General features: G+C 41.8%; 1 protein-coding gene across 1 annotated transcript in view; it reads right to left on the reverse strand.

Moving 5' to 3' along the window:
* Positions 1–13,367, reverse strand: part of LOC309558500 (up-regulator of cell proliferation-like) — a gene marked incomplete at its 3' end in the record, with an annotated part of 39,029 nt that overhangs the window by 7,100 nt on the left and 18,562 nt on the right. The window contains exon 2 of the mRNA XM_082261580.1: positions 10,697–11,007. Coding sequence (XP_082117706.1) covers positions 10,697–11,007 — 311 coding nt within the window. The remainder of the gene's footprint in view (positions 1–10,696; positions 11,008–13,367) is intronic.

Raw genomic sequence — 13,367 nt, forward strand, 5'->3', positions numbered from 1 at the left:
GCGGTCCCCACATATTAATGCATACATCTCATAAACATAAAGTGACAGTAATTAGTGAAAAAACGTGCCTTAAAAGTGCTGAGAGATGAGCCGAGTGGGTGATCCGCTTTTTTATAGAGAGATTGTAAAATGTTATACTTTTATTGTGAACACATTAAAAATTAAAAATTAAAATGAGGATAAAAATTAAAATATATATATAAAATTATAAAAATATATAAAATATATATATAGAGAAATACTCGATGGGAGGGACATATCGAGTATGTAAATTCCAAATAGATCCATAGAGGGTATAAAAACCATACTATCTAAATGGGACTGAGCGCCCAACATCATGGCCTCAAGTTCCATTAATGGAGGAGAGGAGTTAGGTAATATGTGTGGAGGAGGAGCCATAATGTTTGAGTTGGAGGAAAAAATTACAGACTTATTATTGTGTTGGAGCAGCCATTGTGGAGGGATAAAAAATCAGCATAAAATTAGAAAAAGAAGAGAAAAAAAAAAAGAAGAGAAAAAAATCGGTGTATACGCTTGAGTTCTGGTGCTTTAACATACCTTAGACTGTGAAACCCATAAAAACCCAAATCTAAAAATTGTGGTGAAGATGTAAAAATATAAAAATGCATGGGGTCACATGTCTAAAACTGCATAAACTGCATAAAAATGCGTAAACTGCATGGGAACCATGTCCCTTCTAGAACTTTTAAAATTGTAAGGTCACAGAAAATTGTAAGGTCACAAAAAACAGGAGGATCATAAAAGAAGGAGGGTCATAAAAGAAGTGCTGGATATTAGATGTTCCTAAAAATACTAAAAGCCGTAAAAGACCATGGTGTTAAAAGTCAGTGATAAAACAGTTTAGATCGATGTCTATATTAAGGCCTTCAGGCTGAAGTGATTGCAATAAATATATCCACTTTGTCTCATTGCGGGATACATTGATTTTCTTGTTGCTGCCCCTCCAGTCATTCTTGATTTTGTCAATTGCATAAAAGGTCATGACTGAGGGGTCTTTTGCATGGGCTATCTTAAAGTGACGTGACAAGCTATGTTTGTCGAAGCCCTTCTTTATATTTTTCACATGTTCCCTTATCCTTACAAACAATGGACGGGTGGTTCGACCCACATACTGCAATTTACACGGACATTCCACCACATATGTCACATGTGTGCTAGTGCATGTGATGGTTTCATTAATTTTGTATTGCCTTCCTGTTGATGTGGACTGGAAAACGGTTTTTCTTCTTTCTTGCGCTCTGTTTGTTCTGCATGGTAAACATTTCCTACACCGAAAAAAGCCTTTTAGATTTGTTGGAAGTTGCACTTGTTTGGGGGGGTCTATCACATTATGCACCAGTCTGTTTCTGAGTGTGGGTGCTCTTCTGTATATGAAGTTTGGCTGGTTTGGTAATATTTTCTTCAATGTCTTGTCTGCTTTCAAAATAGGCCAGTGCTTTTTTATTATCTTCTCTAGTGCCTTATGTTGCCTGTTGTATCCTGTAAAAAAAGCAAATTCCATGTTCTTATATTTGTCTCTTTTTGGACCATTCTCTTGTATCATTTCCTCTCTCTTCATGCTCATTACTTTTTTCTTTATATTAAGCAGTTCTTTTTTCTTGTACCCCTTTTCCATAAATCTTTCAATAAGCATGTCTGCTTGTATGTTGAAGTCCTCGGGGTTGCTACAGTTCCTTCTTATTCGCATTAGTTGGCCCTTTGGAATGTTGCCAAGCCATTTTGGATGGTGGCAGCTTGTTTTTGGTATGTATCCATTTCTGTCTGTCGTTTTGAAAAAGGTCTTGCTTGCCAATATTCCATCCTGTTTGAAGACCTCAATATCAAGAAATGCGATTTTTTTGTGCATGCCAACTTCCCGAGAAGGTAATACCATAGGCATTGTTGTTAATTTCATTGAAAAAATTCTGTAGAGACTCCATATCCCCTTTCCAGATAAGTACAATGTCATCTATGTACCTCCGGTAGTATCCAATATTAGGCCTTGGTATACTGTAGATTTGTTCTTCTTCCCATTTTTGCATGAAAATGTTCGCCACGCTCGGTGCATATTTTGCCCCCATAGCCACGCCTTTAACTTGTGTATAGTACTTTCCTTTGTGCCAAAAGTAGTTGGAGTTCATGGCTATCCCTAGTCCTTCCAAGATGAAATTGATCTGTTCCTCCCTCATTTCCGTACTGCTATGTAGTGCCCACTCTACTGCTTCTAGACCATCCTTCTGGACAATATTTGTATAGAGTGAATTCACATCGATAGTGACTAATAAATCCTCTTCTGCAATCTCAATGTTTTGAATCTCTGATAGAAACTGTTTACTGTCCCTTAGGTAGGACTTCCCCAAGGGCACTAAAGGTTGCAGATACTTGTCCAGGTATTCACCAAGTCTGGAATGCAGGGAATTGATGCCGCTGATTATGGGCCTACCTGGTGGTTTCTTATCATCTTTATGGACTTTGGGTACATAGTACATGACCGGGGTCCTAGGTGCTTCTGGACAGAGGTATTTTGCTTCTTTCTTGTTCAGAATACCCATTTCTTTGCCTTTTTCCACGTATTTATGTAGTGTTTTCTCATAGTTTTTCTTGGGGTTTCCTCTCAATTTGATGTAGGTGTCTTCTTTGCTTAATAGGTTTTCCATTTCCTCCTCATAGTCTTTCTTGTTTAAAATCACTAGTCCTCCTCCTTTATCTGCTGGTCTGATGACCACACCTTTTTTCTTTTCCAGCTTTTTTATGGTTTCCCAAATGTTTTTCTCTTTCTTGTTTTTTATCTTGAGTGCTCTTATTTCCTCTTCTACCATTCGTTTGAATACTTCCAGATTTTCATTCTGGATATTCTTAGGGTTAGTGGTTGAGCGATTCTTCAAGTTAGTGTGTCTGTATGGTGTGTCATTTACACTTGTTTGTTGATTTTTCTTAAGGGCAAAGAATTTCTTAATGTTGAGCTTCCTTACGTATTTTTGAAGGTCAATATATGCCTCGAATTTGTCCAGATTCTTATCTGGTGCGTACTTAAGACCTAGGTCCAATATTTTCAACTCCTCCTCATCAAAAACTGTGTTGCTTAGATTAAAAATTCCTGCTCCTAATGTTGTCTTCTTTTTCTTTGTCCCTCCTCGTTTTCCTCTTGGTTTCCGTTTCTGTTTTCTTGATATCCCTGTGTGTCTTCTCTCCTCGTTCCATTGTTCCATCCTTGGTTCCAAGGATTTCTTCTTTGTCCTCCCTGTGGGCCTTGGTTCCAGGTTTGGTGCCATCCGTTCTCTCTCTGTTGCCTCCATTGTCCTGGTGGGCGATATGGTCCTCCTCTCCCTCTTGGTGGTCTCCCTCTGTTGCCCCTTGGAAAAAAAACCCCTCCTGGCTGGTGGGGGACCTCTATAATCGTATTGTGGTTCTTGATAGTTTTCCAGAGGCGAGTAGCTGTTGTATGTAGACACATAGTCCCTCTCATCCCTAGAGGGTCTATTGTGTCTTATATCCCTCTGTCTGTTGGTTTCTCCATTTTGTGTTTGGTTAGTGGGCCTGAATGTGCGTTCCCTCTGGGGATTTCTGGTTGTGCTGACTTCCATCCAGGTGTCTGTGTCATCATCATCTCCAGCCTCAGAAGGTTCCCTGGAGTTATGTTCGATGGGGTCTATGAGGGTCGCTTGGCCCCCATATATCTCATCCGACTGCCATTTATAGACCTCCTGGTTTCTATAGTCCAGCACATCCCTCTTATACTTTTTTTGTTTTTTGCTCTGTATCGTTTGGTCATATTTCTGGATTGCTTCTTGTAGGATTTTTTCCTTTTCTTTATATTCCCTGGTGCCTGCCGATGGGGCCAATTGCTCTTTAAGTTGGGTGATTACTCCTTCCACTTTTCTTAGCTTATGCTGTCTTCTTTTAATCAGCAACCCTAGCAGGTCTTTTTCACATTTATTGAAGAATTTAAACCAATCCTCCATATGTGTTGGGTCATTAATATGGTCATTTGGCGCTACATCCCACCTCAGTCTCCTGGGGGTGATGTTTTCTTTAGTGTATTTATCTAAGGTGGCTATGTCCCACCATACACGCAGCTGTTTCTCCATATTATGCCTGAGCTGCTTAAAAGTGCTGTCCATATCCTGTCTGTTTATGACTGTGTCCTGGTCAAAAACTACTTGTAGATTGACAGTACATGAATAACAGAACGGTATGAATGGTATTACCTTCTCGGGAAGTTGGCATGCACAAAAAATCGCATTTCTTGATATTGAGGTCTTCAAACAGGATGGAATATTGGCAAGCAAGACCTTTTTCAAAACGACAGACAGAAATGGATACATACCAAAAACAAGCTGCCACCATCCAAAATGGCTTGGCAACATTCCAAAGGGCCAACTAATGCGAATAAGAAGGAACTGTAGCAACCCCGAGGACTTCAACATACAAGCAGACATGCTTATTGAAAGATTTATGGAAAAGGGGTACAAGAAAAAAGAACTGCTTAATATAAAGAAAAAAGTAATGAGCATGAAGAGAGAGGAAATGATACAAGAGAATGGTCCAAAAAGAGACAAATATAAGAACATGGAATTTGCTTTTTTTACAGGATACAACAGGCAACATAAGGCACTAGAGAAGATAATAAAAAAGCACTGGCCTATTTTGAAAGCAGACAAGACATTGAAGAAAATATTACCAAACCAGCCAAACTTCATATACAGAAGAGCACCCACACTCAGAAACAGACTGGTGCATAATGTGATAGACCCCCCCAAACAAGTGCAACTTCCAACAAATCTAAAAGGCTTTTTTCGGTGTAGGAAATGTTTACCATGTAGAACAAACAGAGCGCAAGAAAGAAGAAAAACCGTTTTCCAGTCCACATCAACAGGAAGGCAATACAAAATTAATGAAACCATCACATGCACTAGCACACATGTGACATATGTGGTGGAATGTCCGTGTAAATTGCAGTATGTGGGTCGAACCACCCGTCCATTGTTTGTAAGGATAAGGGAACATGTGAAAAATATAAAGAAGGGCTTCGACAAACATAGCTTGTCACGTCACTTTAAGATAGCCCATGCAAAAGACCCCTCAGTCATGACCTTTTATGCAATTGACAAAATCAAGAATGACTGGAGGGGCAGCAACAAGAAAATCAATGTATCCCGCAATGAGACAAAGTGGATATATTTATTGCAATCACTTCAGCCTGAAGGCCTTAATATAGACATCGATCTAAACTGTTTTATCACTGACTTTTAACACCATGGTCTTTTACGGCTTTTAGTATTTTTAGGAACATCTAATATCCAGCACTTCTTTTATGACCCTCCTTCTTTTATGATCCTCCTGTTTTTTGTGACCTTACAATTTTCTGTGACCTTACAATTTTAAAAGTTCTAGAAGGGACAGGGTTCCCATGCAGTTTACGCATTTTTATGCAGTTTATGCAGTTTTAGACATGTGACCCCATGCATTTTTATATTTTTACATCTTCACCACAATTTTTAGATTTGGGTTTTTATGGGTTTCACAGTCTAAGGTATGTTAAAGCACCAGAACTCAAGCGTATACACCGATTTTTTTCTCTTCTTTTTTTTTTTTCTCTTCTTTTTCTAATTTTATGCTGATTTTTTATCCCTCCACAATGGCTGCTCCAACACAATAATAAGTCTGTAATTTTTTCCTCCAACTCAAACACTATGGCTCCTCCTCCACACATATTACCTAACTCCTCTCCTCCATTAATGGAACTTGAGGCCATGATGTTGGGCGCTCAGTCCCATTTAGATAGTATGGTTTTTATACCCTCTATGGATCTATTTGGAATTTACATACTCGATATGTCCCTCCCATCGAGTATTTCTCTATATATATATTTTATATATTTTTATAATTTTATATATATATTTTAATTTTTATCCTCATTTTAATTTTTAATTTTTAATGTGTTCACAATAAAAGTATAACATTTTACAATCTCTCTATAAAAAAGCGGATCACCCACTCGGCTCATCTCTCAGCACTTTTAAGGCACGTTTTTTCACTAATTACTGTCACTTTATGTTTATGAGATGTATGCATTAATATGTGGGGACCGCTGTATAAGGAAGTTCACGTGATGTAAACAAATAACCTGGTATCCGGTATTTGCGGACCATTATATCCAAAGATACCAAGATGGCCGCCGGTATGACTCGCGTGAGGGTACCAAGATGGCGGAGGTACACATAATGGTCGCTAGGATACGCAGGCCTATATAAGCTCCGGGAGTACGTGGCCTAGTACCGCCCCAGATGACGTCGCAGTGACGAAACGCGTAGAGCGGCAAAGCAGCGTCAACGTCACTTCCGGTTAGGTGGCTCCGGCCGGTGGAACGCGGAAGTACCGCGTGGCCGAACACTGGAGACACACCAAACAAGCTGACGGTGAACTTCCTAACAGTGAGTCGATGCTATTTTTCCCTCAATAATGTACTATACTACGCAATGGAAGCTCTCTTGGTCTTTTGTATACTGACTCCCTAGATGCAAGCGCAACTGTATGCACGGAACAACCAGCTCTCACAGGCATCAGGAGAAGGGAGACACAGTATATTAGAGTGAGAAGGGAGAGGATTTTTGGTAAGTGCTTTACCCACGGTATTAGCACTTCTCACTTCTAACACGCGCCACAGGCGTTTTTATTCTCTCACTTTACACTGCATAGTGTTCTGTAATATTCACCACGGATGTCAGTTTCCTCTTTCAAAGGAGGCCACAATAAAGTATCTATTGATCACCTATATTGCACTTAGCACTTTTTTTGCACTGGTCACCATATGATTGTTTACATCCGATGAGTGATACATACACGGTACAATCTAATTGATACACGACTACTACCGTTTATAATTTTATAATTTTAATTTAATTTAATTTTAAATCTGCACTATATTGCACATTCAATATTTCACTAATAAGCACTGTGCACTTTCATTTTTTTGGATCATATACAACGAAGTAATTCGCTGTGCAAGGTGGTAGCGCCCCATACCAACACCTCCCATAAACCCCCACACTCTGCCATAAAGCCCCGACTGGTGGAGGGCTGCAGTGATGGTTGACTTTCTACAACTTTCTCCCATCTCCTGACTGCATCTCTGGAGCTCAGCCACAGTGATCTTTGGGTTCTTCTTTACCTCTCTCACCAAGGCTCTTCTCCCCCGATAGCTCAGTTTGGCCGGACGGCCAGCTCTAGGAAGGGTTCTGGTCGTCCCAAACGTCTTCCATTTGAGGATTATGGAGGCCACTGTGCTCTTAGGAACCTTAAGTGCAGCAGAAATCTTTTTGTAACCTTGGCCAGATCTGTGCCTTGCCACAATTCTGTCTCTGAGCTCTTCAGGCAGTTCCTTTGACCTCATGATTCTCATTTGCTCTGACATGCATTGTGATCTGGAAGGTCTTATATAGACAGGTGTGTGGCTTTCCTAATCAAGTCCAATCAGTATAATCAAACACAGCTGGACTCAAATGAAGGTGTAGAACCATCTCAAGGATGATCAGAAGAAATGGAAAGCACCTGAGTTAAATATATGAGTGTCACAGCAAAGGGTCTGAATACTTAGGACCATGTGATATTTCAGTTTTTCTTTTTTAATAAATCTGCAACAATGTCAACAATTCTGTGTTTTTCTGTCAGTATGGGGTGCTATGTGTACATTCATGAGGAAGAAGAATGAACTTAAATGATTTTAGCAAATGGCTGCAATATAACAAAGAGTGAAAAATTTAAGGGGGTCTGAATACTTTCCGTACCCACTGTAGCATTAACTACCCTCACCACAGAACAGCTATTCTTTCTTGTCTCTGTTGCTCTGTTTTGCTGTATCCCCATTCCAAGTCCCTGTTAGGGCTAAGTAATGGAATGGATTTGTAGTGATCTACCCCCTTCTTAGGTTTGCAGTGATCCACCCCCTCCTCCAGATCTCGGCTGTGGCCTCTGGAGCATTCATGCTTGCATGTGCCTCTGTTTCTATAACATTACATTGTTAACAAGAACATAACAGTATGCTGAGCTGTGGGATTTGCAACTCCAGGAGACTTTAGTGTACAAGAAGAGAAGGATTGAATGTTCTTCAACTGCTTCTCCACTCCACTCTGCAGAGAGACTCCTCAGACGTTCTTCTGCTTCTTTGTTTCACTAACACAGTGAGAGCTCAGTCTGGACAGGAGGAGGGACAAAGCAGCTGTGTGTGTGTGTATAAGTCCTAAGCTGGATACACACTATACAACTTTTGTTGGTGGATTTCCATTAGATTTACCTTCAACTATGTAGTGCAAGGGCCTGCCAGATTGCATACAAATTGAAAGTGTTTAGGTCTGACCTCATAATTATATGGTTTTGGTAAATCTGAAGGAAAAAATCTAAAGAAAATTGTATAGTGTGTATTGCCCATTAGACTGAGAACAGCCTAGATGGGAGGGGGGAGGAGGGTGAGAAGAGCTGAAACACTGTGTTATCAGGAATGCACAGACAGCCAAGAGGCGATATCAATCATACAGAAGAGAAATAAGGGGATGGATTCAGACTTTATGATCGGGATGATATTACATGAGACCTTAGCCCCTCCCACATGTATTTTCTAGGATTTAACAAGAAGGGGTGTACAATTCAAAGGGCAGAAAACCGTTTGGCATAGTAGAAGCTCACCAGAATTCATATAATGCAAAAAAATGTAACCCATACTTCTTTTTTTAAATAGCAGGGCAGAATAGAAATTTAGGAAATCCCTGTGTTGATGTGTTGTGAAGCTTTTATCTTTCTCACTGTCATCCTTACTTTTTAAAATGTGATAAGTCAAAGTCTTTATTGTTCAACTGGTTACAAGCAGGGATTGCCACTTTTACTGTGAACCCCAGTACTGGCTAAGATCAAGTGTAGTATCTGTTCTTATCAGTTGTTAGGGAAAGAACCCTGACTCCCTTTCACCAATTGGGGATCCAGTTAGTATTTCCCTGATGTAATTAGGTGGGAATGGTGGGGGTGGTGGGGGAGCCTTTTTCCTCCTGGGTTGAATCTGGCCTTGTGCTTGTCCCCAGTTGTAGGCGAGGCTCTCCCTAAGCTCTCTAGGTTCCTGATACCTTTCTGCGGAATGGAGAGGCATGGGTCTGGTGGAAGGCCGGTCTGCAAAAGAAGCCTGTGGTGTATATGCCCCTGGGGTGGCAGTCCAGGGGTGCCATATACTCACAGTGTAAATGGATCTCTTTGAGTTTATTGGCACCAAGGTCACTGCACCAAACATACTTTTTTTCGCAAATGCCTCTAGGGCCAGGCCTTTTTAGAGGAATTTTTTATTTCTGGCCTGGAAGCTTGCCATAGTATGGCACTACAGAACTAAGCACTTCCCCTCCTCCCCCCCCCCCTTTTATGTGTGTGTTTGTCACGTTTGTTTTTTCTTTGTTGCCGTATACTTTTTTGACGGTTTAATTAGTAGGGTGTAGGTCCTCGGGCCTGCCCTAAAAGTTTTGGGAGGGGGTGGATATGGCCTTCTGGCTTAGTTCACCCTCTCTTCGTGGGAGCCCCACCTAGTACTTGGGGTTGGTTTGTTTTGGCAGACCTCCCAGAGAACCAGGTCTGCCTGGTTTTGGCTAGGTTGACCAGTGAGTACCTCAGTCCCTGTCAGGAGCCTTGCACTAGGGATTGACAGATTATCGGCATAGCCGATATATCAAGGGGCGATATGTACTTTTCCTGATATATCGCAATCATCGTTACCAGTTTAGAGTTACAGAGGAGGTCTAGGGCTCAAATTATTTATTTTGCTCTAATGATCGTGGCCATACCTCACATGTGTGGTTTGAACACCATTTACATATGTGAGCGCGACTTGCAAAAGGGTTCGCTTCTGCACGCGAGCTCGGAGGGATGGGGTACTTTAAAAGAAAAAAATTCTTATTTAATTTGCCTTTTATTTTTACATTGTCCCTTTACAATTTTTTTTTTTTTTTTTATCACTTTTATTACTACTACAAGGAATGTAAACATCCCTTGTAATAGAAATAAGCAGGACAGGTCCTCTTTAATGAGAGATCTGGGGTCAAAAATACCTCTGATCTCATATCTACACCTAAAAGTGTGGGCGGCACAGTGGTGTAGCACAGTGGTGTAGCAGCAAGAGGGTCGCTGGTTCGAATCCCAACCACGACACTACCTGCCTGGAGTTTGCATGTTCACCCTGTGCCTGCCTGGGTTTCCTCCAGGTCCTCCGGTTTCCTTCCACACTCCAAAGACATGCTGGTAGGTTAATTGGATCCTGTATAAAAAAAAATTGGCCCTACCATGTATGTATGTGAGTTAGATTGTAAGCTCCTTGAGGGCAAGGACTTATGTGAATGTACAATGTATATGTAAAGCGCTGCGTAAATTGACAGCGCTATATAAGTACCTGAAATAAATAAATAATAAAATAAAAGTAGAAAGAAAAAAATAATTTTTTAAGACAAAAAAAATAGGCCCTTTAAGGCCGTTGGGCGGAAGTGACGTCTGACGTCGCTCCGGTCCTCCAAGGCCATAGAGTGGAGTGGGGGCCATCTTGAGTGGGTGGTCCGGAAGTGGTTAAAGAAAACAAAGAATTAGACCCATACATGAAATATTCATCCTAACAAGGTTTAAAGAAGATATTTGTGTTATGGTGACAATCAATGTGTTACAGGATTATACTCACCTAGATGGTGCGGAGATAAATTAGACAGCGCCGGGAACCTGAGAATCATATTATTGAGATGATCTAGGAGTTTCGCTGAGGCTGATTCCCCCTTCTGAAGTATAATATCGATCATCTTTCCCGTTCTCACCCCGGGATCCTCATCATACTGGAGATCCATATATTCCTCCAGGGATAAGAGATGGAGGGAGTCCAACTCATCACACAATCCATCCACATCCTCTTCAAATATTTCAACCAATTTATCTCTCAGACGTCTTACAGTCTGTGACACTTCTTCAGCCGATGACATGGTGTAAGCTACGTACTGTCTGTAAGTAAATACAAAAAAAACATAAATAATGTGTAGCAGGAATTGTGCTAGATCCACTAGATAACTATAGACATCTTTTATAGAAAACACTATTTCATCAATTCTTCCTTCAGCAACATAAGACAAGGAAGGCATTGTCACCATATTTTAGCTTTTTGAGCCAACAATTCTTGTCCCTCTATCTAGCAAGCAGGATTTTTTTGTGCTTGAAAGCACTGGCACTGGTCCTGTATTGGCTAACGATATGCAAAATGTAATTCTTCCTGTGATCCAGTACCTGGCTCTCAGTCTTGCAGCGTTCAATCAAAGAGAGTGGGTGCAGGCAGGCCTGGTGCTAGACTATTTTGCTCCCTAGGCAAGACCAGCTACTTGCACCCCCCGCCAACAAAAAAAAAAAAACTGTACACATTGCCCCCTTCCTGTACATAATGACCTTCCCTTTTAACTCTACACTCCCCTTTCTGTATACACTGCCCCCTTTAATCCTACACCCCCCTTCCTGGACACACTGCCCCCCTTTAACCCTACACCCACCTTCGTATACACACTGCCCCCCTCAACCCTACACCCCGCTTCATATACACACTGCCCCCCTCAACCCTACACCCCCTTCATATACACACTGCCCCCCTCAACCCTACACTCCCCTTCATATACACACTGCCCCCCTCAACCCTACACTCCCCTTCATATACACACTGCCCCCTCAACCCTACACTCCCCTTCATATATACACTGCCCCCCTCAACCCTACACTCCCCTTCATATACACACTGCCCCCTCAACCCTACACTCCCCTTCATATACACACTGCCCCCTCAACCCTACACTCCCCTTCATATATACACTGCCCCCCTCAACCCTACACTCCCCTTCATATACACACTGCCCCCTCAACCCTACACTCCCCTTCATATATAAACTGCCCCCCTCAACCCTACACTCCCCTTCATATACTCACTGCCCCCCTCAACCCTACACTCCCCTTCATATACACACTGCCCCCTCAACCCTACACTCCCCTTCATATATACACTGCCCCCCTCAACCCTACACTCCCCTTCATATACTCACTGCCCCCTCAACCCTACACTCCCCTTCATATACACACTGCCCCCTCAACCCTACACTCCCCTTCATATATACACTGCCCCCCTCAACCCTACACTCCCCTTCATATACTCACTGCCCCCTTTAACCCTGCACCCCCCTTCATATACACACTGCCCCCCTTTAACCCTACACCCCCATATACACACGGCCCCCTTTAACCCTACACCCCCCTTCCTATACACCCCCTTCATATACACACTGCCCCCCTTTAACCCTACACCCCTTTCAACCCTACACCCCCCTTCATATACACACTGCCCCCCTTTAACTGTACACACCTCTTCATATACAAAGTGCCCCCCTCTCTAGAGGTGACATCCACAGGGGATGAGGAGGTGACAGGAGAGGAATGTAGCACTGGCCATGGCTGCGCCCTAGGTGGCAGTGCGCCCTAGGCGGCCGCCTAGTTTGCCTAGTGGAAGCACCGGCCCTGGGTGCAGGCAGCTCTGTGCTGTGAGATGTCTAATTAGAACCTCCAAGCTCAATCATCAGGGCTGTTGCAGTATTTACTTTTTGGTTAATCCTTTATCCATGCTTTTTTTATTTTTATTTTTATTCCCTCTATTCTACTTTTCTTCTTATGGGCTGTGGAAGGTTTCACCACTTACACATGCCGGTTTAGCTATTTTTTGTATTTTAGACACTCAGTACAGTTTTTTGCTTTTTCACAGCAACAGTCACCAATTACTTCATTCCACCATTGTACTTCGTTTTTATATGGTGATATGTGTGGTGCGTTTTGCAGGACTGCGGGGATTACCACCACAGCTCCCGGGGGAGGCACATGCGATGCCCTGCGTCCACAGGACCACACAGTGTCAATGACAGTCGACCTGTAAGTAACAATAGGGTTGGACAACAATTTCCTCCCTTTAATTTGAATGTATGCGATTTTAGTCGACCAATGAATTATTGGAATATTTATAATTTTTTATAGAGTTTATTGCATCCGCTCCTGAAGAATGGTATTAAATCACGAAACGCGTAGAGCTACAAGGATGTCACCATTTGTTCAACCATACAGGACGCCATCGCTTCCCAATCATTTTTTAACGTTTACTTACCTTTTGTACGTTTATTGTATTTTTGTGTATTTTTTTATTATACACGATACAAACTAGGTCCATGACTGCTGCAGCAGGTTGATGATTCAGCATTCACTGCAATGGTGTTTCTTGCAGACCATCAATAATATGGCAACAATGGAATAATTATGGACTGTGTGGCATAAATGGAGTGCCATTA

Source organism: Pelophylax lessonae (assembly GCF_965119305.1).
Source record: "Pelophylax lessonae genome assembly, chromosome: 6".
In the NCBI taxonomy this organism is placed as follows: Eukaryota; Metazoa; Chordata; class Amphibia; order Anura; family Ranidae; genus Pelophylax; species Pelophylax lessonae.